Source organism: Orycteropus afer, unplaced genomic scaffold (assembly GCF_000298275.1).
Source record: "Orycteropus afer afer isolate SDZICR_OR568_19922 unplaced genomic scaffold, OryAfe1.0 scaffold00146, whole genome shotgun sequence".
Classification (NCBI taxonomy): Eukaryota; Metazoa; Chordata; class Mammalia; order Tubulidentata; family Orycteropodidae; genus Orycteropus; species Orycteropus afer.
In genome coordinates this window covers 796,822-823,174 of record NW_006921733.1, presented here as the reverse complement: position 1 = coordinate 823,174, position 26,353 = coordinate 796,822, and the positions used below count along the sequence as shown (strand labels likewise).

The 26,353-nt window shown below is 40.2% G+C and overlaps 1 protein-coding gene across 1 annotated transcript in view; it reads right to left on the bottom strand.

Annotated features, from left to right (window-relative positions):
- The window catches only part of OCA2 (OCA2 melanosomal transmembrane protein), a 574,440-nt gene that overhangs the window by 515,701 nt on the left and 32,386 nt on the right, over positions 1-26,353 (bottom strand). The window contains exons 5-7 of the mRNA XM_007945979.1: positions 17,630-17,790; positions 15,691-15,773; positions 14,283-14,436 (exon numbers count right to left, since the gene is read on the bottom strand). Coding sequence (XP_007944170.1) covers positions 14,283-14,436; positions 15,691-15,773; positions 17,630-17,790 — 398 coding nt within the window. The remainder of the gene's footprint in view (positions 1-14,282; positions 14,437-15,690; positions 15,774-17,629; positions 17,791-26,353) is intronic.

The window sequence follows — 26,353 nt, the reverse complement described above, 5'->3', positions numbered from 1 at the left end:
TTGGTCAATGACATGAGACAAAGTATATGTGAACTGCTGTATGAAAAGTGAATTTACTCTGTAAATCTTCACCCAAATCAAAATAAAATTAAAAAAAAAAAAGTGCAAGGGGAAAAAAAAAAAAGAACAAAATAGTAGAAACACATGCCTAAGCTAAAGAATTAGGATATCTCCCCATGGAAGAACAAGCAATAGAATTATATGATAGATAATTCAGAATACACACATGTACACACACAGAGAGAGAAAAACCCTACAAGAGCTCAAGGAGACCATAAATAGAAGCAACAAGAACACAGACAGTATTCTGGAAGAATTCAGGAAAATCGTTTAAGAACAAAATAACAAGATAAATACACAATTAGAACTCATACAAAAACAACATTTAGAAACCCAGAAGATGAACACTAAAATTACTGTGATAGATAACACAGTGGAAGGACAAAAGAGTAGACTAGAACTGGTTGAAGAACTTATTTCCCAACTAGAAAACAAATCTTTTGATGTGAGCTTGTATGAGGAAAAATGAGAGCAAAGATTTAAGAGAAATGAAGAAAATCTAGGAGTTATATGGGATGACATAAAAAGAATCAACATATGCCCCATTGGAATATGAGAACAAAGGGAGAGGGAACACTGAGATAATTGTCAAAGACATGCAAACAGAATATTTTCCCCATATCATGAAGAAAGAAAGGACATCCATCCAAGAAGCTCAACAAACTCCATACAGGATAAATCCAAGAGAATATCACCAAGACATATCATAACCAAACTTTCCAAAATCAAAGACAAAGAAAGAATCCTGGGAGCAGCTCAGGAAAAATGAAATATCATCTACAATGGAAAATAAGTAAGACTAAGCTTTGATTTATCAGCAGAAATATCCAGAAGGCAAGAAGGCAATGGGATGGCATATACAAAACCTTGAAGGAAAACAATAGCCAACCAAGAATTATATGCCCAGCCAAACTGTCCCTCAAATATGAGGGTTTAATCAAGACATTCTCAGACAAACAGAAATTAAGGGAATTTGTGAAAAACAGACCAACCTACAAGAAATGCTAAAGGGTGTCCTTCCAATAGAGAACCCACAAGAGAGAACAGCAAATTAAAATCAAGACACTTGACACCACCACCTAGAAACCAAACCAGAAAAAGATTCTCAAAATAAGCTCACACACACACACACACACACACAATCTATGTAGAGAAAAACAGAAATCAATCTGCAGACAACACCAGCAAAAAGCAAATAGAGGGAATAAAAGTTTTAATTGCAAAACTTCCAAATGGAGAGGAAGACAGGATAATGTCTTTATAGAACAAATGGTTCCAAACTTAGGGAGATAAGAATTTACTTCAGGGTAACCACAAAGAAAATTAACTATCCTTCTAACCAAACTAAGAAAGAAGATAATCACAAAGGCTTAGTAAGCACCAAACCAACATTAATGAAGAAATGAGAAAAAGCACACGATAACAAAATTAACTCAGCATAGAAAAATATTTGGAACAAAGAAATCACCATCAACACAACAAAAATTAACTGGAATAACAACAACAAATTCATACCTATCACTAATTACACTGAATATGAATGGACTACATGTACCAGTCAAGAGAAAAAGTGGCAGATTGGATAAGAAAAGAAGATCCACTGATATGCTGCCTACAAGAGACCCACCTTAGACACAAAGATAAAAATAAATTAAAAATCAAGGAGTGGGAAAAATATATATCAAGCTAATGGCAATGAAAAAAGAGCAGAAGTGTCAATATTAATTCCTGATAAAATAGCCTTCAAGATGAAAACCAGCATAAGGGACAAAGAAGGACACTATATGATGCTAAAAGGCTCAATTGACCAAGACGACATTACCATAATAAATATCTATTCACCCAGTGAAAGAGATTCAAAATACAAAAAACAAATCTTAACTGAATTGAAATGAAAAATATACAACTCTACAATACTAGTAGGAGACTTTAACACACCGCTTTCAAGGAAGGACAGACAGAACAGCTAAGAAAAAAAATTCAGCAAAGATACAGAAGAACTCAACAACACAATCAACCAACTTGACCTCCTAGATATACAGAGTACTCCACTCAACAAAAGCATAATACACATTGTTCTCTAGTGGTCATGGATCCAGAATAAAACATATGTTAGGACACAAAACAAACCTCAATAAATTTAAAACATTGAAACACAGCAAAGCATCTTCTTGGATCACAGTGCTATAAAATAAGAAATCAATCATAGGAAGACAAATGGCGTGGGGGGAAAAATCAAATATGTGGAAACTGAATAATACACTGCTCAAAAATTACTGGGTAAGAGAAGAAATAAAGTGTGAAATAAAAAAAATTCCTAGAAACAAATGAGAATGAAAATGCACTTACCAAACCCTTTGGGACACAGTGAAAGCTGTACTCAGTGGTTAATTTATAGTAACAAATGCATACATCCAAAAAGAAGAAAGAATCAGAATAAACACTGTAACTCAAAAACAACAGTGAAAAAATAAATGAGCAACAAAAGAAATCTACAGTATCCAGAAGTAAGGAAATAATAAAGATCAGAAGGAGAAAAAAAAAATTAGAAATCAACAAGATACAAAACCGGTTCTTCAAAAAGATTAACAAAATGGACCAATCATTGGCAAATTTAACAAAGGAAAAGAAAGAGAAGATGCAAATAACAAGAATAATAAATGAAAAGGATGATATCACAACAGAACTAACTAACCCAATCTGAGCTAAAATAAGTGAATAGACCTATAACGAAAAAGAAATTGAGGAGGTCATAAAAAATTCCCCACAAAAAAAAAAAAAAAAAGTCCATGACCAGATGGCTCGATGGAGAATTCTACCAAACATTCAGGGGAAAACTGACACCTACACTACTCAAACTATTCCAGAACATAAAAAATGATGGAATACTCCTAAACTCATCCTATGAAACAAGCATAACATTGATACCAAAATCAGGTAAACCAAAACCAAAAACCAAACTCACTGCCATCGAGTCAGATCTGACTCATAGCGACCCCTCTTTGGGTTTCTGAGGTGGTATCACTACAGAAGTAGATTGCCCCATCTTCCTTCCAAAATCCAGGTAAAGACACCACTAAAAAGGAAAACTACAGACCAATATGATTCATGAATACAGATGTAAAAATCTTCAACAAAACAATAGCTAAAAGAATTCAACAACATATTAAAAAAATAATATATCATGACCAAGTGGGATTCATACCAGTTATGCAAAGATGGTTCAACATCAGAAAAACAAGGTATGTACTCCATCACATAAACAAAAATAAAAGAACTTTATGATCACACCGATTGATGAAGAAAAGACATTTGATAATATCCAACACCCATTCCTGTTCAAAACTCTCAGCAAAATAGGGATAGAAGGGAAAGTTCTAAACATAATAAAGAGCATATATGCAAAACCAACAGCCAATATTATTGTCAATATAGAAAAACACAAAGCGTTCTCCTTGCAAACAGGAACCATACAAGGATGCCATCTATCACCACTTCTATTTAGCATTGCATTGGAAGTCCTAGCCAGGGCAATAAGGTGAGAAAGAGAAACAAAAGGCATCAAAATGGGTAAAGAAGTAGTAAAGCTATCTCTATTCACAGACAACATGATCCTATTCATAGAAAACCCAAGAGACTAACAAAATAAAATAAAATAAAATAACTGTTAGTAATAGAAAGGTTCAGAAACTGTCAAGATACAAAGTCAACATACAAAATTCAGTTGGATTAGTCTATATCAAAAAAGAGACCTTTGAAAAGGAAATAAAGAAAACAATACCTAACAAAAAGATAGCAATAGCTACCAAAAGATAAAATACTTAGGAATAAATTTTACCAGGGACACAAAAGACCTATACAAAGAAAACTACAAAACACTACTACAAGAAAATACAAAAGAGGAAGGAGAAGGGAGGGAACAGTGTCAGATAGGTAGAGATAAGTATTGATTTGGGTGAAGGGCAATGTACCAAATGTGAGTGATCAACATGGTGGCATTGAAGAACAGGAGCACATAGATAGGTACATAGGAGGTACAGACAACAAAGATGAACCTTTTTGCACATGCAGTACTGTGTTGTCAGTGAAGGCAAACATGGGTATACAGGGGGATAGATGGGTGGACAGGCTGAACTATTAGGTATGTTTATGCGAGGGGGAGCATACCTAAGACCATGTATAGGGTTGGCAGACGGATGCTTCTATAAGTGTATTTGTATGTTCATTAAGAATTCCAAGGTATATAGTACAGCTAGTACAGCTGACAAGGGAAAAGGTTGTAGTTACTTCTTGGGTACAGCCAGCTACCCAGAGGGACCAAGTAGTTGAACCTGTGGGCACAGGACCATAGTCACAGTGGACATCAATCTCAATTGGCATGACACACTATACAAAACATTGTTCCACCTCCTGCTTTGGTGAATAGCAACTAGGATCTTAAAAGCTTGCAAGCAGCCATCTAAATGCAATGATGGGTCTCTCCTAGTCCAGAGCAAAGAAGAATGAAGAAAACCAAAGATTCATGGAAACAATTGGTCCAAGTGACTGGTACAACATGCCAATCTCAGCCTATATGACAGTAAGACCAGAAGAACTAGATGGTGCCCGGCTACCACTGCCAATCACTCGGAGGGGGATCTCTGTAGGAGATCCTGGAAAGAGAGTGAGAACAACGTGGAACAAACTCAAAATCATTTGGAAAAAAAGAAAGGACCAGGTTTGCTGGTCTGATAGAACCTGCTGGAACCACTGAGACTATGGCCCCTAGCTGTCCTTCAGGTCTGGAATTGAACCCACACCTGTGGCTTCCAGTCAAACAAAAGACAGGCATATGACAGGCACATTTACCCAAGGTAGATACACTTCTTGGAGAGAACAATCATGGGAGAAAGAAGAGCTGTTTATGCACAGGGAGACATCTCAGGGAGCAGGAGTGCATGGAAGATGGACACAGGGAAGAGGTAACTAACGAGAGGAAGTGGGAGGGAAGTTGTTGCATTGGGGTAAATTGTAGTCAATGTTATGAGAAAAAGTGTAAGTGAACTATTGTATGGAAACTAAATTTGCTCTGTAAACTTTCACCCAAATCACAACAAAAGAAAGAAAGAAAGAAAATACAAAATATCTACATAAATGGAAGAACATGCCATGTTCATGGAGAGGAAGACTGAATGTTGTGAAAATGTCAACACCACCCTCAACAATCATACTTTCAATGCTGTCCTAATTCAGATTCCATCAGCATTCTTTAAGGACACAGACAAACCAATCATTAACTTCATATGAAAAGGAAAGAAACCTCAGACAAGAAAAACACTCCAGAAGAAGAAAAACGAAGTAGGAAGTCTCACACTCCCGCATCTCAAAACCTACTATACAGGCCCAGTAGCCAAAACAGCATGGTATTGGTACAACAATAGACAAATAGACCAATGAAACAGTATCAAAAACCCAGAAATAAACCCATACGTCTCTGGATATTTGATCTTTGACAAAGGGCCAAAACTCATTAAATGGGAAGAGATGGCCTCTTTAACAAATGGTGCTAGGGAAATTGGATATCCACTTGCAGAAAAATTAAACAAGTCCTGTACCTCACCCCATACACAAAAACGAACTCAAGTTGGACCAAAGACTTAAATGTAAAACTCAAAACTATAAAGTTCATCAAAGATAAAATAGAGGCAAATCTATAGGATAAATAGACTATCAAGCATAACCCAAAAGGCACAAGCAGAGGCAGAGAATCTAGATGACTGGGACCTTTTGAAAATTAAATTATTATGTGCATTGAAAGACTTCTCCAAAAAGGTAAAAAGAGAACCTATAGAATGGGAAAAAAAAATGTGGCTATGACATATCTCACAAGGGACTTAGCTCCAACATTTATAGAAAACTTCAACATTTCAACAGCAAAAAGACAAACAACCCAATTCAAAAATGGTCAAAGGACATAAACACACACTTCACTAAAGAAGATATACAGGCGACCAACAAACACATGAGGAAATATTCACAATCACTAGCTATTGTTGTTGTTGTTGTCGTTACATGCCGTCGAGTCGGCCCCGACTCATAGCGACCCCTCCTTGGGTTTCCGAGGTTCAAATCAAAACAGTGATGAGATATCATCTCACCCCAGCAATAATGGCAAAGTTCAACAAGACAGAAAATAACAAATGTTGACAAAGGTGTGGAGAAATTGAAACTCTCACATTACTGGTGGGACTGTGAAATGGTACAGCCACTGTGGGAAATGGTATGGAGTTCCCTTTAAAAATTGAAAATAGAAATACCATTTGATCCAGCAATTCCATTACTAGGAATGTACCCTAAAGAGGTAAGAGCCAGGACATATGCACAAATGGAAATCCATGATCTTTGCCTCACAATTCACTATAGCAAAGAGATGGAAACAACTTAATGCCCACCGACAGATGAATGGATAGCCAAACTGTAGCATGTTCACACAATGGAATACTATGCAACTTTAAAGAATAATGAAGAATACATGAATCCTCTCACAATGTAGATGAATTTGGAGGACATTATGTTGAGTGAATAAGTGAATCACAGGACAAATATTATATGAGTCCATTATCATAAAAAGTCAAAGAAAGCTTTACACAGGGAAGGAAATTCACTGTGTTGGTTACCAGGGATAGGAGGGAAGGGGATGGAAAATTTCGGAGTAGTTAGGGGTCACATATTGATTTAGGTGAGGGGAGGGGTGGTACAGAAGTAGCCTGTGACCAGCACGGTGACAATGGGGAAAGAGAGGACACAGAAATGTGTAAAAAAGATATAGACAATAATGACAAGTACTATTATTACATGCAGGAGCTCTGGTAGCATAGTGGCTAAAAGCACTTGACTGCTAACCAGAAGGCTGGTGGTTCAAATCCACCAGCCACTCCTCGGAAGGAAGGTTGGGCAATCCTACTTCCGTAGTGATACTGCCTCGGAAACCCAAGGAGGGGTCGCTGTGAGTTGGGGCCGACTCGACGGCAAACAACAACAACATTATTACATGCACAATACTGTATTACCACTAGCACCGAACAGTAGGCTATGAGTAAATGCATAGACAGGTGAGAACATCAGGTGGGGTTTGCTGATCAGGACAGAAATATACCCTAGACAAAGGATATATTTGGCTGAAGATAATCTTACATATGGGAGCTCTGGTAGCATAGTGCCTAAGGCTCTGGTAGCGTAGTGCCTAAGGCACTTGACTGCTAACCAGAAGACTGGCAGTTCAAACCCACCAGCCACTCCTCGGAAGGAAGATGGGGCAATCTACTTCCATAGTGATACTGCCTCGGAAACCCCAGGAGGGGTCACTAGGAGTCGAGCCTGACTTGGAAGCACATAACAACAATCTTACGTATGTACTTGGGCTATGAAATTATCTACATACATAACAGAATTAACAAAGGACAGGGTTGGAGTAGCTTCTCAGAGACAACCAAACACCTTGGGGTAGAGAATCACCAGGCCTACAGGCTCAAAACCATAGTCTCGGGGGGCATCATGTTCAACTGGCACAACACAGTACATAAAATTCTTGTTCTAAATCCTACTTTAGTAAGTGGTGACTAGGGTCTTAAAAGCTTTCGAGCAGCCATCTAAGATGTAACTATTTGTCTCCTCTCATCTGGAGCTCATTAGGAGCTCTGGTAGCATAGTGCCTAAGGCACTTTACTGCTAACCAGAAGGCTGACAGTTCAAACCCACCAGCCACTCCTCGGAAAGAAGATGGGACAATCTACTTCCACAGTGATACAGCCTTGGAAACCCAAGGAGGGGTCACTATGGGTCGGGTCTGACTCCACGGCACATAACAACAACAACATCTGGAGCAAAGACTGAAGAAATCAAAGCCATTTGGAAACAATGACTCCAAAGACATGATGGACCACAAGGACCTCTGCCTTCATGACTCTGAGACCAGAAGAACCAGATGGTGCCTGGCTACCAATGCCAACTAATGGGAAAGGTACCAAAATTGGAGATCCTGGTTACAGTGGGAGGAAACATGTGGAACGAAATTCAAAAATGACCAGAATTAATAGTTGAATAGAGACTGGTGGAATCCCCAAGACTATGGACCTGGGTTATCCGTCGGGCCTAGAAATGGACTCACTTCTGTGTATTGGCACTCAGCCCATGGGAGAAAGACCTACATACAGAACACCTACCCCAAAGAGATGCAGTCACCTACCATAGTGAGATGCACCCCTTAGATCAATCATCCATGAGACATCAGTGGTGCAGAATTCATATATAGAGAAAGCTGGACAGATAGGAAAGCATTGATAAGAAGGCCACAAGGAAGAGGTAGTCATAGGGAGGAGAATTTTTTATGGTTGGGGATTGTAATAGGTCCTGTAAAATAAAATGTTCATGATCTGTTCCATGTAAAACAAATCAGCTTTGTAAATTTGCACCCAAAGCGCACACACACACATAAAAAAAATACTTTAAAACACATAACTTTGGAAAGCATAATTTAATCCATAATAACATGGCCTTTCTTCCTCTGTTTCTTCTTCTCTTTTATAAGAGCAACACTCATATTGGATTAGGACTCAACCTACTCCAGGATAACCTTATGTTAACTGATAACATCTTCAAAGACCCTATTTCCTAAAAAGTGCATATTTATGGATACCAGAGGTTAAGTCTTTAACATATGTTTTGTTATTTTTTATCATTGTTTTTTTCTTATTAGGTGCCATTGCATCACGTCTGACTCATAGCAACCCTATGCAGAATAAAATACTGCCTGGTCCTGTGCCAGCCTCATGATCCTTGATATACCTGAGCTCATCACTGTTTCAGTCCATCTCGTTGAGACCCTTCCCCTTCTTCATTGACCCTCTACTTTACCAAGTATGATATCCTTCTCAATAGAATGGCTCCTTCTGATAACATGACCAATAGACAAAGTCTGGCCATTCTTGCTTCCAAGGAGCATTCCAGCTGCACTTCCTCCAGGGCAGATTTGTTAGTCCTTTTATCAGACCATGATACTCTCAGCATTCTTCTCCAACACCGTAGCTCAAAACCATCAAATCTTCTTTGGTCTTCCTTATTCACTGTCAAGCTCTCACATGCATAAGAGGCAATTGGCTTGGGTTAGATGCACCTTAGTCTTCAAGGAGACATCTTTGCTCTTCATCACTTGAAAGAGGTCTTTTGCAGCAGATTTGCCCAAAGCAATATGTCATCTGATGTCTTGACTGATGCTTTCATTGGTGTTGATTGTAGAAACAAGTAATATGAAATCCTTGACAACTTCAATCTTTTCTCCATTCATTGTGAAGATGTTTATTGGTCCGATTGTGAGGATTTTTGTTTTCTCTGTATTGAGGTGTAATCCATACTGCAGACTGTAGTCTTTAATTTTCATCACTAAGTGCTTCAAGTCATCCTTACTTTCATCAAGCAAAGTTGTATTATCTGCATATCACAGGTTGTTAATGAGTCTTCCTCCAATCCTGATGCCATGTTCTTCTTCATATAGTCCAGCTTCTCAGATTATTTGCTTAGCAAACAAGTTGAATAAGTATGGTGAAAGGATACAACCTTGATGCACTCCCTTCTTGATTTTGAACCATGCAGTATTCCCTTGTTCTGTTCAAACAACAGCCTCCTGATCTATGTACAGGTTCCTCATGAGTACAATCAAGTGTTCAGGAATTCTCATTCTTTTCAATGTTATCCATAATTTATTATGATCCACACAATTGAATGTTTTTGCTTAGTCAACAAAACATAAGCAAACAACTTTCTAGTATTTTTTGGTTTCAGCTAAGATCCATCTGACACCAGCAATGATATGCCTCACTCCACATCCTCTTCTGAATCCAGCTTGAATTTCTGGAAGCTCTATGTCAATATACTGCTGCAAGTATTTTTAAATTATCTTCAGTAAGATTTTACTTGCATGTGGTATTAATGATATTGTTCGATAATTTCCACATTCTGTGTGATCACCTTTCTTTGGAATAGGTACAAATATGGATCTCTTCCAGTCAGTTAGCCAGATGTCTTCCAAATCTTTTGGCATAGCCAAGTGAGTGCCTCCAGTGTGGCATCCATTTGTTGAAACATCTCAGTGGGTATTCCATCAATTCCTGGAGCCTTGTTTTTCTTCAATTCCTTCAGTGAAGCTTCGACTTCTTCCTTCAATACCATTGGCTCTTGATTATATGCCACCTCCTGATATAGATGAATATCAGCCAATTCTTTTTGGTACAGTGACTCTATGTATTCCCTTCATCTTCTTTTCATGTTTCCTGCATCATTAAATATATTGCATATAGAATCTTTCAGTATTGCAACTCAAGGTTTAAATTTTTTCCTCAGTTCTTCCAGCTTGAGAAATGTTGAGTGTGTCCTTCCCTTTTGGTTTCCTAACCTCAGGTCTTTGCACATTTCATTATGGTCTTTGTCTTCTTGAGCTGCTCTTTGAAATCTTCTGTTCAGCTCTTTTATCTTGTCATGTTTTCCATTTGCTTTACCTACTCTTCACTAGTGCCTAAGGCACTTGACTGCTAACCAGAAGGCGGTTCAAACACACCAGCCACTCCTTGAAAGGAAAGGTTGGGCAATCTACTTCCATCGTGATACCACCTCAGAAACCCAAATAGGGGTTGTTATGGGTCAGGTCCGACTCAACGGCACATAACAACCACAACAACAACTCATCACTCAAGGGCAAGTTTCAGAGTCTCTTCTGAAATCCATTTTGGTCTTTTCTTCCTTTCCTGTCTTTATAATGGCCTCTTGTTTCCCCCATGGATGATGTTCTTGATGTCATCTCACAGTTCCTCTGGTTTTCAGTCATTGGTGTTCAATGCATCAAATCTGTTCTTTAAATGGTCTCTAAATTCAGGAGGGATATAATTAAGGTCATATTTTGGCTCTCATGGACTTGTTTTAATTGTCTTCAACTTTAACTTTAACTTGCATATGAGAAGTTGATGGTCTGTTCCACAATCAGCTCTTGCCTTTGTTTTGGCCAAAGATATTAAACTCCTCCATTGCCTCTTGCCACAGATGTAGTCAATCTGATTCCTGTGTATTCCATCTGGTGAAGTCCATGTGTATAGCCATCACTTATGTTGTTGAAAAAAGGTATTAGCAATGAATAAGTCATTGGTCTTGCAAAATTCTATCATGCAATCTCCAGCATTATTTCTATTATCAAGGCCATACTTTCCAAGTACTGGTAACTCTTCTTTGTTTCCAACTTTTGCATTCCAGTCACCAGTGATAATCAACACATCTTGATTATATGTTCAGTCAATTTCAGACTGCTGAAGTTGGTAGAAACCTTCAATTTCCTCATCTTTGGCTTTGGTGGTTGGTGCATAGATTTGAATAATAGTAGTATTAACTGGTCTTTCTTGTAGGTGCATGGATATTATCCTGTCACTAACAGCATTGTACTTCAGGACAGATCTTGAAACAGCCTTTGTGATTATGAATGCCACATCATTCCTCTTCAATTTGTCATTCTTGGCATAGTAGACCATATGGCCAAAACCAGTCCATTTCAGCTCACAAATGCCAATGAAGGAGCTCTGGTAACATAGTACCTAAGGCACTTGACTGCTAACCAGAAGGCTGGTGGTTCAAACCCACTATGCACTACTCGGAAGGAATGTTGGGCAATCTACTTCCATAGTGATACCATCTCAGAAACCCAAGGAGAGGTCACTATGAGTTGAATCTGACTCAATGGCACATAACAACAACAACAAATGCCTATGATATCAATCTTTATGCATTCCATTTAACTTTTGACAACTTCCAATTTTCCTGGATTTATACTTTGTGCATACCATGTTCCTATTATTAATGGATGTTTGTACCTGTGTTCTACTCATTTTGAGTCATGCCACATCAGCCAGTGGAGGTCCTGAAAGCTTTACTCTATCCATGTCATTAAGGTCGTCTCTACTCTGAGTTGTCAGCTCTTCCCCAGTCAAATTTTGAGTGCTTTCTGACCTGATGGGCTCATCTTCTGGCACTATATCGACAATGTTTCAGGGCTATTCATAAAGTTTCCAGTAATATATCAGACAGTGTTTCATGCTATCCATAAGGTTTTCACCAGCCAATTCTTTGAGAAGTGGATGGCCTCTTTCTTCTTCCAAGTCTCTCTTACCCTGGAAGCTCTGCTGAAAACTGTCCCCCATGGGTGACCCTGCTGGCATTTTGCAACACTGGTGGTATAGCCTCCAGCCTTCAGCCTCACAGCCACATGTAAGCCACCACAGGATGACAAACTGACAGACAAGTGCATCTCCCTTAGTTGTTCCTAACCCCACTGCACCAGCTTACCTTGAGCCCTGGACTTAAAATAGAGCCTCCCCCAAACAAAAGCAGCCCCCAAGACCTGCACCCACCTCCCTCAGGCCCTGGTCTTAAAGTAGAGCCCCTCCCAAGTGAAAAGCATCACCCGAGCCCTGCACCTTCTTACCTCAGGCCATGGCTTTAAAATACAGCCACCTCCAAGCAAAACGCAGCCCCTGAGCCCCATACCTGCCTACCTCAAGTAGTTCAAACCCATTAGCCATTCTTCAGAGGCAGGTTGGGCAATCTAATTCCATAGTGATACTGCCTCAGAAACCTCAGGAGGGGTCGCTATGAGTTGGATCCAATTCAATGGCAGTGAGTTTGGGTTTTTTTGGTTCCCAAGCAAAAAGCAGTCCCCAAGCCCCATGCCCACCTACCTTGGGCCCTGGTGTTAAAATAGAGACACTCCCAAGTGAATAGCAGCTCCCAAGACCTGCACCTGCCTACCTTGGGCCCCAGCCTTAAAATAGAACTGCCCCCAAGTGAACAGCAGTCCCCAAGACCCATGCCCACCTACTCTGGGCCCCAGCCTTAAAATAGAGCTGCTCCCAAGAGAAAAACAGCCCCTGAACCACACATCTGCCTACCCTGGGGCCCGGCATTAAAATAGAGCTGCCCCCATGTGAAAAGCAACCCCAAGCCCTGTGCTCACCTATCTTGGGCCCTAGCCTTAAAATAGAGCTGTCCACAAGTGAATCCCAGGAAGACAGTGGGCTTTACACCTTGCCCCGTCAGGTGCAACTGCAGACTATAAAATGAATAAGCTGCCTCATCCTGGAAACTCCACTGCAGAGTACTTGATCCTTGGACTGTTGTCACCTGGCCCTAGGAGTCAGTGCCAGCTGTGGGATGTGGACCAGGCACCATACTTACCTTACTGTGCTGTCTCAGCAATAGTAATTGAAAAAAAAAAAGTCTCAGTCCACTTGAGCTCATGCAACTCCTTATGGTCAAATCCATGGTACAGTAACAAGCATACCCCAGTAACTATTGCTGCTTGGGAACTGTCAGCCATGGGTGGTTTCTCTGGCTAAAAGGCAGGAATGTTCTTTGGGAGCAAGCACATATAATCTCCCATCCCCTAAAAATCATAGTATTGTCCTCCCCAGGAGTATTTTTCTCTCTGCCAGGAGATCTAGACAATTGAAGGCAAATTTCTAAACTTTCCTTACTGATCCTCCTGCCGTTACCTCTTCATCAACTCCTAGGCAATACTTATCCCAGCCACATAACACTGATCTTCCAGACTTGACTTACTGACCAGCATTTCTTGGCATGAGACACTGTACAGTGCCATTTCATAATGAAATCCACAGTACCCCACACACAGTTAGAGCCTATATTGCTTATTGTTTAAGATATAACCACCTTAGTACCATTACAGTTGCCCGGAATCAGTAAATTTACAAGATGTAAATCCATTGATGAAAATGCTTATCAGGTGATTTGATAAAGTAGGAAATAAATGAACCTCTCATGTACACAGCCCTGAGATGCTCAAGTCCCAGCTGTCTTCTAATGAAGCAGGTAAAGACATGTTAATGGGATTAATTTATAAATGCAGATTTTGAGTCTCAGAGAGGTTAAAATCTTGTTCCAATAAGGTTACACTTCAGTGAGGGGCAGAGTGAGAGTAAGAATAATGTGTAAATTTTTCCTTGTGCTTCAGAAATTCATCTTGCCAAGATTCAGAAAACCAACTCTAGTACAGTTCCGTTTTCTGCCTACAGTGAGAATACAAACACTAGGAGTAACATTCTCCATTTTGAATAAGTTGCTGGGACTAAACCCTCCCAGAGCCTAATACATTAAAATATTCTTACGTGTGGATAAAGCAGACATAAACGCACCTCAAATATAATCAGCACATAGACCCCTGCCAAGATGGTCACAGCGATTATGACTTGTGTCTCTACATCTGCACCAAGGTAGTGATGAGCCATCAAGACAGGAATCGCCTGGTTCTGCAGGAAGGAAGCTCGGATGGTGATCAAAATGGCCTCTCTGCAGAATGAAGCAAAGATTTCACAGTTGGTAAGGGAAGAAAACCCTATGTTGACTGTGTTAGTTAAGTGTCTACTGTGGCCACAGTCAGAACTGGACAGATCTTAGAGGTGCTCAGGGTGATGCCTGGCCTCATAAAAGGGAGCACAGATAAGTGGTGTAAGGCCCAAGCAGATTGCTGTGACAGTGTTGGACACCCCATCTCCTCCACTTAAGCAAACAATGCCCGCTATACTAGAGGTGCCATCTTGTGTTAAAACCAACATCTACATATGATTCACAAGCTCACATATGATTCTACTCATTTCATTTTCTCTCTTCCTCCTTACCACATACTTGACCACTTTACCTGCTGGCAAAGAGCAAAGCCAACTATTTAAACTTCAGTCACTGACAGGGCAATAAAATGCCACAAACTAGAAACCTGCAAATAAATCATTGAGAGTTTGTGGCAGAGCACTCTTCTAAGTCCAACCAGTAATCCAGAGAGATTGAACACAGAGTGGCATCTGCTAAAGAAAAAGAGAAAGAACCCAAAAATTTCCTGTAATCCCATATTGAATATCTTCACAATATTAGTGTAATTAGAATTTCAGTTAAAAATTCCATTTGCTTCAAAGTTGGCCCCTACATGAAATCACCTTATTTCTTAACACTTGTGGTTAGCATGCTGTTATGGATTAAATTGTGTCCCCAAAAACAATATGTATTGTAAATCCCAACACCTATACCTGTGGTTATAACATCATTTGGAAATGGGATTTCTTTGTTATGTTAATGAGGTAATATTACTATAGGGTATGTTATGAGTCAATCTATTTTGATATATAAAAAGAGAATACTAAGCAAGCAGAGATGGGGGAAGATAAATGTCATGACACATGAAGATCACCAAGGAGCCAAGGAATATAAGATGAAGTGAGACAAGGACCCAGAGCAACAGAGAGAGAGAAAGCTTTCCCTCAAAGCCAGCATTCTGAATGCAGACTTCTAGTCTCCTAGACTTTGAGAAAATAAATTTTTCTTTGTTAAAGCCACCCACTTGTGGTATTTCTGTTATAACAGTACTAGATAACTAAGACACATACTTTCTTCTGAGCATCCTCTGTGGTCAGTCTACTGAACATTATCACCCTGTCTAGGTCACATAACTGACCAGGTGCTTTTGTGTCAAAAGTGTGTCCTACAGCTCAAAAATACATGGGTGAGCATGTCTTAGAGCATTGGCTCCCAAAGCCTCAATCATTCACATACCTGCTTCGTATCTCAAAGGTCCTGCTTATGACAAAGTGCTCATTTCTTCTTGGATTTAAAAATACTGTCCAATTATAAGTGACCTGTAAAAAAAAATGAAGTTTAAAATTGTGATAAGGCACTTACATTGGAACATTATCTGAAATCTGGACTATTCTGTTAAGACAATACTTTAGTGGAATGAGAAAATGAGAAAGAAGCACAGTTTTATAGTGCGCTCACAGTTTTATAGTGCATTAAGGGCAGATGAAAGGTTTGTGGAACTTGAAATGTATTCAATTTAGAGGGCTTCATCCAAGAAAAAGAATACCAAAGTACAAATTAGTATGCAAAAGTGAAAACAATATATAAATAAATACTGATTTGTTATGAGAAAGAAATTACTACAAGTTACAACAACAACAACAACTGGAGACTTACAGCAGTCTTGTGAGACCTCTTTAGGCAAATTACAGGACAGCTACTTAGAACCACTTCCTGCTGGCAGCCTGGCTACATCCCCATCCCAAAAAACTTCTGCACATCCCAGGGCAGCTGGGTGACTGCAGAGCAGCCTGGAAATAACACTTCACTTACTGCTGGCAAAACCAAATCCTCCTGTAGTAGTGGTACTTGGAGCAGAGGCAGAGAGGGGGAGCCATTGCCAAGGAGGAAAGGAACTTTCAATGAAGGATCAAGACAACAAATCACATAGAAATTGAAACTAGAACCTCTGGAACTAGTCAAAGCAGCGAAATGTACCAGAGAACACAAGTTCTCCTGAAACACTTCGATATTTGCATAGAATATCTGGAAAATTCCTTCCATAAAGAGCCCTGTGTTAGATTTGGAGAAGCTCTGGTAGCATGGTGCCTAAGGCACTTGACTGCTAACCAGAAGGCTGGCGGTTCAAACCCACCAGCCACTCCTCAGAAGGAAGATTGGGCAATCTACTTCCGTATTGATACTGCCTCAGAAACCAAAGGAGGGGTTGCTATGGGTCGGGGCCAACTCTACGGCACATAACAACAATAGCCAGATTTGGGTGGGGGAGTGGAGAGTAGAGGGGGAGTATTTCAGGGGGTCTCTTCAGTTTACCATCATGACCAGTTGGAGGTGGGCTATGAGTACACACAGGTTGGGGGCAGTCCCCATCCCATGCCAGGTTTACTTTCCTGGACAAGTAGGTTTACTAGGGGCAGGTGCAGCACACAGGGTGCCACAATTATGTCCTGGGGACATGGTCTGGGTGGCCTCTTCAGCCTGTGAGTACTCCATACTCTATTGAGAGCTCAGCCTCTGCCTCAGGCCTGCTCCACTGCACAAGCAGGGCTTCCTTCTCCTACCTAGAGCTGGGACAGCATTGACTGAAGATGACTTCCAAGCAGAATTCAGTATGATAGTTTAGTGGCTTACAGAGGCCAGGCTCTGGTAGCAGCTGGCTGCACATAGGGGTCCTCCATATGTACAGAAAGTACAGAAGCAATTTTTGCTGACGCAGGGTGGGCTCTCCCTGACAGTGCTGCCCTTCATGGGACATGAGCTGAAGGCTTTAGCTCTTTGACACAGAAGCAGACGTCTGTGGACAACATGCACACTCTTGAAATCATCCACAACCACAATAGAAACAAGGTGTGGGTCTTTAGTGCCACAAAGAGAAGTACAGAATTAATTGTGCTTTTAACAACAACCACAAAAAATACTTTTAAATATAGGCTACTCCCCTGAATTGCCCAATGAAATCATTCTGAACTCACCCTGGTTTTACTGAAATGGAAAGTTTTATGATTGATTATAGAAAAGGAGAAAAGAGAATTTCAGAGACCAAACAATAAACAAATTGCTTAACTGTGATGTCATTGCCTAATGGCTCTCCATCACCTCCATTCAAGAGGAAACCCAATTTACAAAGAGAAAGAATGTGTTTTACAATTATTTTCTAATGACTTATAAGTGTGACCTGCTGTGGCCTCCGCTGTCTTGGGCCTGGAGCATCTGCCTGGGTGACCTCGACCACGATATGCTCTTCTCTCCCAGGGTCACTTAGCCTGCTGGCTGACAATGCACCCGCCAGGTCCACCTGGAGTAACGTGGAGTCCACTGTATCAGTGAGGTTCACAGCTGTAATGTGTCAAGGAGAAATACGACAAGGCCAGGCCCCCCAGCTTCCCAATTGTGCTTTCATCCCTTTCATAGGTGCACGAAGAAATGCATCTGAAGGTCCACCACTTTTGACCATGCCCGTCTCCTCTTTTTATGCCTCACCTTTAGCATCTTCTGTTATAACATCAGGAGCTCTGGTGGCATAGTGCCTAAGGCATTTGACTGCTAACCAGAAGGCTGGAAGTTCAAATTCACCAGCCTCCCCTCAGAAGGAAGATTGGTCTACTTCGATAGTGATACAGCCTTGGAAACCCAAGGAGGAGTTGCTATGGATCAGATCCGACTTGATGGCAGTGAGCATTTTTGTTTTTGTTTTTTTTGCTATAAATTCTACATGTTGTTTATTCACTGTTAAAGAGAGGAACTGGAGACCAAATTGATAGATCCCTCTGAGTGCAAAGGAAAATTCCCAAAGATCACTTATCTTTGTAGAATGTACCCACAAGCAGATAAAAAGAAGTATGGTGGAGACACAGTAACCATGAGGTTGCACAATGTTAACCCTTGTGACAAAGACATTTGTTAACTATAAACTATGCAAAGAGATTAAGTTTAGGTAATTTTCCTTGCTTCCTGAGAGACAATTCTAAATCTTGAGAATTTCCTGAGCCATTGTGGTGCCTTTACTATTTAAAAGCTCTGGACAGTAACTGAGAATTTGTACAAATAAACAAGGGTGGTGTAGTACCTAAGGTATTTGACTGCTAACCCGAAGGCAGGCAGTTCAAACCCACCAGCCACACCCAGAAGGAAGATAGGGCAATCTACTTTTGTAGTGTTACTGTCTCAGAAACCTAAGGAAGTGTCACCATGAGTCAGAGCCAACTCCATGGCAGTGGTTGCATTGTGGTAGGGAGACTACAAAAAACACCTGCTGGCCTGATATCTGCTCACTCAGGATGGGGAGCATGATTGAATCAATAATGCTAAGATTGGTCAATAGTTAATTTTCTACTCTATGCTTCTTCTTTTCCTCTTTAAAAATTCATTGTAACTGCCCTAAGATAAGCCTTCCTAAACAGAGAGGTCTCTGTTCAGGATTAACAGCTTGAATAAATCTTGTACATTTTAATTCTTTTTGAGCTTCAATTATTTTGACATCACTCATAGTGAGGATCATATATGCTTCCACTTCCTGTAGCCATTGTAAAGCTTCTATCCAATTTCCTGGGCCCACAGTGAACAGTAAACAAGATGACTGCATGAGCAGGTGGTATCGGCACCTGTCCCTAAAGTGAGAAATCACAGAGAATTGAAAATAAGAATTCTGAGATTGGCTAAGCAGTGTGCAGCCTACAGTGAGAAGAGAAGAAATCCTTCAAAATGAGGTGGCAGTGGCTCCTGGTCAGGGAAGAGGTACCAAGAAAAGAGGCCCCTCCCCACCTCAAAGTGTAGCCTGTGGTGCTTACTCCTGCACAGAACCATTCACTTGGCCTGACTTCCTTGCTGCCCAACTGTCAGAGAAGAGGCCCCCTCCTTGGACCACTGCCCACAGGTGACCCCTGCAGAACTTCACACCTTAGGCTTTGAGTGACTGCAACTTGGGGAGACAGCATCTATGTTGTTATAGATCCTATATAAAACCAGTTGCTGTTGAATCGACTCCAGGACATGGTAACACCAAGTGTGTCAAAGCAGCACTGTGCTTCACAGGGTTTTTAATGGCTGATTTGTTGGAAGTAGATTGCCAAGCCTTTCTTCCAAGACACCTTTGGGTAGACATGAACTTCCAATTTTTCAGTTAGAAGCCAAGGTTTTAAAATGTTTGCACTACCCAGGGACTCCAGATCCTATACAGTAGTCTATGTTTTTGTTCAGAAGAGAGAAGAGTTGAGGAAAAATAAATCTCGTAATTGTTCATACTTCTATATGAGGTCTTCAAAGGAGCTCTGGTTGCTTAATGATGAAAGTGTTCTGCTGCTAATCAAAAGGTTGGCAGTCCAAACTCAGCAGCCACTCAATGGGAAAAAAGATGAGGCAGGCCACTTCCATAAAGATTTACAGCCTTGGAAACCCTATGGAAAAAGTCCACTGTGTTCTATAGGGTAGCTGTGAGTCAAAATCAAGTGAATGGCAGTGGATTTGACTTGGTTTTAGTATATGAAGTCTTTAGCTGCAGTTCATTGATTTTAGTAGGATTCAGTAGCCAATTATTTTACTCTTCCTCAGATTCCTAAAGAAATAGATGGTTAAACCAAAAAAAAAAAAAAAAAAAAAAAAAAATCAAAAAAAAAAAAAAAAAGCTTCCAAATTAGAAAGAAGACGTAATGCACTGCCATCAAGTCAGATCTGACACATAGCGACCCCTCCTTGGGTTTCTGAGATGGTATCACTACAGAAGTAGATTGCCCAACCTTCCAAATTTAGGGAAAAGGCAGAATTTCTCTGCTGCCAGAATATCTGCAGGATTTGTGTTGTATGCTTGTGTGTGTAAGGTAATGATTATTCTTTTTCATTGTTTAGTTCCTCCAGCAAAAGTACTGGTTTATTTAAAAAAAAAAAAAAAAAAGTGTACAGAAATATGCTGGTAACATAATGCTATGTCAGCACTGCTGTTAATGAATCCAGAACAGGCAGCTGTCACACTGTTTGGCTGGAGAGATGCTCCTCACACATCTGTTGTATGGGTTCAATCAAGGATAAGAGAAAAATAGAAGTCTGTCATGAAGCAGAGGATACTAAGAAAAAACACAAAGAGACAATGTTCCTTTGTCCATATCTGAAATCATTACTATCCCACTCCTTCCCAAGACAGACAGACATAAGATTTTGGGTCGGGAAAAAAAAACTTTAGCACAGAATAGATTCAAGAAATCTTGAAGAAGTCCAGTTGGAATGCTGACATCAGGTGACCAATGTCAGAAAGACATTGGACCAACCCAGGAGGGTTTGCCCTCTAAGATTTATTGTTTTGGGAACATCTGTTGGGTACCACTAGGAAGGAAGATGGGGCAATCTACTTCTGTAAAGATGTACTGCCTTGGAAACCCAGTGGGGGTCGCTATGAGTTGGAATCAACTCGATAGCAGTGGATAATGTTCTGGTATTAGCTATTGTTGTTTGTTGTTATGTGCCATCAAGTCAAATCCGACTCATAGCGACCCTTCCTTGGGTTTCCAAGGCAGTATTACTATGGAAGCAAATCCCAACTTCTGAGACTAGCAAAGCAGACCTTCCAGGATCTAACTCCTCCTCTCCTGCAACCTCTGGTTCCAGCTTCCAGCCATTTTACTAATACATTATGTTAGTGTCCCCACACATGCCATGGTCTGAACTGTCACCTGGGCAACAAATCTGGAAAACTCTTACTGCCCCTTGGAACTTTCCCTCAGGCTCTATTCTTAAATTTTTCCTGTCACCTGCATCATCACCCAAGGAAAAGTTATAACTCCTGCATTTGTCCTGTGTGAGACCTGTACTTACTCTGTGAAGGAGTTTATTCATGTCTAATGCAAGTTGTTTTAGATATTTCTCCCAAATTGGTCTACCTCCTCAAGGGAAGGAATTACCTCTTATCCACTTACTTATTTAGCTAGAGACTAATGTAGTTTTCACCACATTAACCCTTTACCATCAAATTGATTCTGACTCATAGCAGTCTTATAGGACAGAATAGAAACTTCCCCATAGGGCTTCAAACTTTATTAAAGCAGACTGCCACATCTTTCTCCCACAGAATGGCTGGGAGGTTCAAACCGCCGACCTTTTGGTTAGCAGCTGAGCACTTAACCACTGCACCACCAGAGCTCCTTTCACCACATTAGATGTTGCTAATAAACATTTGTTTAAATAATAAACATTTAAGTCTTCCAACTCTAGGACACAGACCCAACCGACTAGCCTTTGTGTGTGGTTGTAGGGTGGAAAAGGAAAAGAAGGAAGTTTCAAGGGGAGACAAAAGAATACAGAGAAAAATCACCTCCTTCTCTCCCTGAATCAACCACTGTGCTCTTCCCGTCTTTTCAACTACCTGAATTTATCCCCTTATCCAAGCCCTGCCCTACTATCTCCTCCTGCTTGAGTCCTCCTCACACCAGGTGAGCCACAGATGTCCCTTCTGAGTTCCTGGAGCACTGTTCTTCAGTGAGCTCCTTTTGTTCCTCCAGTGAGCAGTGGCTGTCTGCTCAGCTCTAGAGCTGGTTACCCATGGGTGCTGTTCCAGGAGCCCCACAGTGTAGTGGGAGAAAGGCACATGGGCAGAACTTCTAAACACAGGTGATGTGCTGTGCCATAGGAGAGAAGTCTCCAGAGCATGAAGATATGCCTTCTTATAATTAATCCACAGAGCACCCCCCCCCATATGCTTACAACCCCAGCCATCATCAGACTGAGGGAAGGTAAGGAAATAGGTTCCCTTCCAGTGCCCTTCTGGATAAAATGGGAGCATTATTATCTGATGAAGCACAAAAGACTAAGGATTGAGAAATCTATTTAAAATAAGCCTATCTGGTGCTGATGTGTTTTCTCCAGCATTCAGGACCAAATGGTCAAACAAGTTCCTTTAATGTATAGAGCAGTCCTGACCAATAGAACTCCCTACAATGGAAATGTTCTATACCTACCTACACTGTCCAATACATAGCCACTAGCCACATGTGGCTACTGAGCACTTGGATGTGGCTAGTGCAACTGAGAAAGTGAATTTTTAATTTCATTTACTTTATTAATATAAATTTAAACTTAAAAAGAAACAGGTGGCCAGTGGATACTGTATTGGACAACACAGCACTGAAGTAATCTAAGACTCTTAGGCTGTATGTAAGGAGGGATAAGTGGGGGAAAATAACCTTTAATGCATCTAGTGCTTCTTTTATTCTCTAAGAGACTGGATAAGAATGCAGTAGATGGTGGAAAGTGGACCCCCTGTAATGGAAGAAAGGGAGAGATGAAGGAAGGGAGGGAGGGAAGAATGGACACTCTGATTATCCTGATTCTGAAGGCTTGCTGACCTCTATTAATTTGCCCAATAACCTAAGCAGCCTTTGACAGGCCTTCACAATCACAAACAAAGACAATGATTTAGCAGCAAAGGTCTTGGAATGTATGGATTAAGGTCATTTCTTGTTTCACAGTGTTTCCAAAATAAACCCCTTATTACTCAGGTGACATATCAAGACTCTGACAAAGGAGATATCCAAGTTCACAAGGGAAAGGTAGATGGTTGTTCTCCAACTAAATCAGTCTTTTTTCCCAAAACACTTCTTTCCATCAAAACACACATCTGGATAGTCCTCACTCAAGGTCCCCTCCAGGACACTGGTGGTCTGGATTAAGACCATATTTTCTGAGGCTTACCAAGAAGTCAGCATGAAAGGGCAAAGGGGCTTCCCCTCAGCAGCCACAACCACGGGAACATACACTTGCCTTCCAAAGCCAATCTGACATGTTACTTATGGCTCACCAGTACTAATGCTATTTCTGAGAGGCCCCCTTGAAGCCCTAGTTTTCCTCCTCTCCCCTTCTAAAAGCCCACTGCAGTTTGGGCATCCAGGACAATGTACCATGAAGCCATGGAAACATGTTGACTAGTATAAGAGTTGGAAGGCTTGGACTTCCAGTAAGATGGCAGAATAAGCAGACACACTACACAGACCTTCTTCAACAAAGAAAAGAGAAACAAATTGGCACAGATACAGAAGATAACCCTGGAGCCCTGAGTTTTGACAGGAAGGATACAGAATGGTTAATCACCAACTAGCACAAGGCTCTTAATGAAAACAGTGAATAAGGAGACAAACAGAGCAGTGGACTGTCAGCTATCCTGATGGTATGGACAGTTTGAATATTTCAAAGTGGTGTCAGGATCTGAGAATTGACCTGAAAATCAGACCTGCTCATCAAGTGTTGCATGGATGACTGTACTGGTAGTTGATGACTGAAAAAGGGAAAGAGCAAAGGAGATAAAGTGAGATGTGAACTTTCAGCTGCCCAGAGGGCAGAGTCATTTTGAATATGTACAAGTGGTGTGGCCATTTTGGATATTTAAAGAGACAGTATTCTCATTCAGATTCCAGGGACCTGAGAATAGGCTCCACTTGCTAAGGACAGCATGGACATACCAGAGGCTGATGACTGGAAAGGTGTGATATTTCCCTTGTTACTCTTATACCCCACACCCTCCTGGTGAATGGAGGTGCAGCAATCTCTCACCTCCACCCACCTTCTAGGCCAGCAGCAATTCCATCCCAGTCTGTGTGCTTTGACAGAGCCTGGGTGCCCTGCACTGCTACCCCCTCCCCAGATTTGTTTTTGTTGTTGGTGGTGGTTTGTTTGTTTTAAAATTATTCTTTTCTCTTTTCCTTCTTTTTCTTTTTATTCTTTCTTTTTCTGTTCCCAGGTTCTACTTTTGGGCTTTTTTTCCTCTTCTCTTTTCCTGGTTCTCATTTTATATTTTCTTGTTTTTCTTCCTGTCCCTTCTTTTTCTTTTTGCATTTCCCCCATTTTTTCTTCATTATTATACTCATTCTGTTCTCTTATACCCCTCTCCCCAGATACTGTGGAATTTTTCCTCTTTTTCTATTTGTATTTCTTTTATCTTTTTAAAGTATTTCTTTAAATATTTCCTCTCATTTATTGCCTTTCCAATTTTTTTTTTCCTCTTTCTCTTTTTGGTGATTGTTCCTGTGTGTTTATGTGGTGTGGGTATTTTTGACCTCTCATTTTTACCTTTTTGGTGGCTTTTTTATTATTGTTTTTGTCTGAGTGGGAGACATCAGTTGTGCCCACATGACCCACCCTTACCTACACCTCATGCAGCCACACCTACTGAGAGAGGGCCACCACTCACATTGCATCAACTGGCCAATTATACACAACAGACAATATGAGCCAAAATCACCCATAACTGCTCTTTAAAAACAGCTAACAAAGATCTGTGCATTCACTCTCATTCTTTACCATACCCACCAAGAGAAAGGTGGTAAGTGCATAAGTGCTGCCAACTAGAGAACAGAGAACTACAGTACCCTATTTAATCAGATACATCCAAACAAAACAAAAGAAATTATAATCTTGGGTAAATCACTCCAACTTACAATCACCAATTAAATATAAATAAAGTCACAATGTCTCAGAAACAACAGACTATCACAGTCCACACAAAGAAGCAAGATAAAATGGTAGAAACAAGTGAGCAGATACAGATCCTGAACACAACCCTAAGGAAGAAGCAGCATTGGAACACCAACATAAGGAAATCAAAAGAATTATATTTAGTTACCTTCCATGGATTCAGAGACAGATAAAGAAAAACACTGACAAAATTCAGAAAAGCACAGATTAAACCCTAGAATAATTTCAGAATACAATACAAGAACAAAATAAATGAAAAATTAGAAATAATACAAAATCTACAGATAAAAATCCAGAAGATTAAAACTAAATTTTCAGAAATAAGTAACACATTGAATGGGCAAGGGAGTAGAATAAAATCAATGGAAAATAGATTAGTGAGACTGAAGACAAATACCTCAACACTTATTTGGAAAGGGATCAATCAGAAGAAAGATCAAAACAAAATAAAGAAAGCCTAAGGTCCGTGTGCAATTCCAACAAGAGGAATAACATATGTGTAATCAGAATTACAGAACAGGGAGAGACAAATAAAACCACAGAGAAAATTGTCCTAGATTTGTTCAAGAGAATTTTCCTGATATGATGAAAGACAAGAATATATCCACTCAAGAAGTCCAATGAACCCCAAAAAGGATAGACACAAAAAGAAAATCACCAAGACATGTTATCATCAACTCAACAAAAGCAAAGACAAAGAAAGAACCCTGAAAGCATCTCAGGAAAAACAAAAAGTTGCCTACAAAGGGCAACCAATAAGAATTAGCTCACATTTCTCAGCAGAAACCATGCAAGCAAGAAGACAATAGGATTGTATATATAAAATCCTGAAAGAAAAATCTTCCCAACCAAGAATTATATATCCAGCAAAATTGTCCCTCAAATATGATGGTGAAATTAGAACATTTCCAAATAAGCAGAAATTAAGGGAATTTGTGAAAACCAGACTAACCTTACAAGAGATACAAAAGGGAGTCCTTTGAACAGAGAACCAATAATAGCAAACAACAATTGACCATTAGTACACCTGATGACATAAATCAGAAACCAACACAGCTAAGGAATTATCCAAAGTAAAATAAGCTTGCAAGATTGTAAACAGGGAACAAGAGGCATCAATGAGCAAATAAGGACAACTACAAACCAAAAAGAGGGAAAAAATAGTATAGTTACAGAACTTCTAAATGGTGAGGAAGTCAAGAGAGTTACAAGATAGAATGGACTCTTCTAAACTCAGGGAGAAAATTATAAATCACAAGGTAACCTAAAAAAAAATGATAAACCTTCATATCACAATAAAAAGAAAAGAATACAAGCACAAATATTTAGCAAAGACTAAAACAATAGCAGGGGAGCTCTGGTAGCATAGTGTCTAAGGCACTTGACTGCTAACCAGAAGGCTGGCAGTTCAAACCCACCAGCCACTCCTCAGAAGGAAGGTTGGACAATC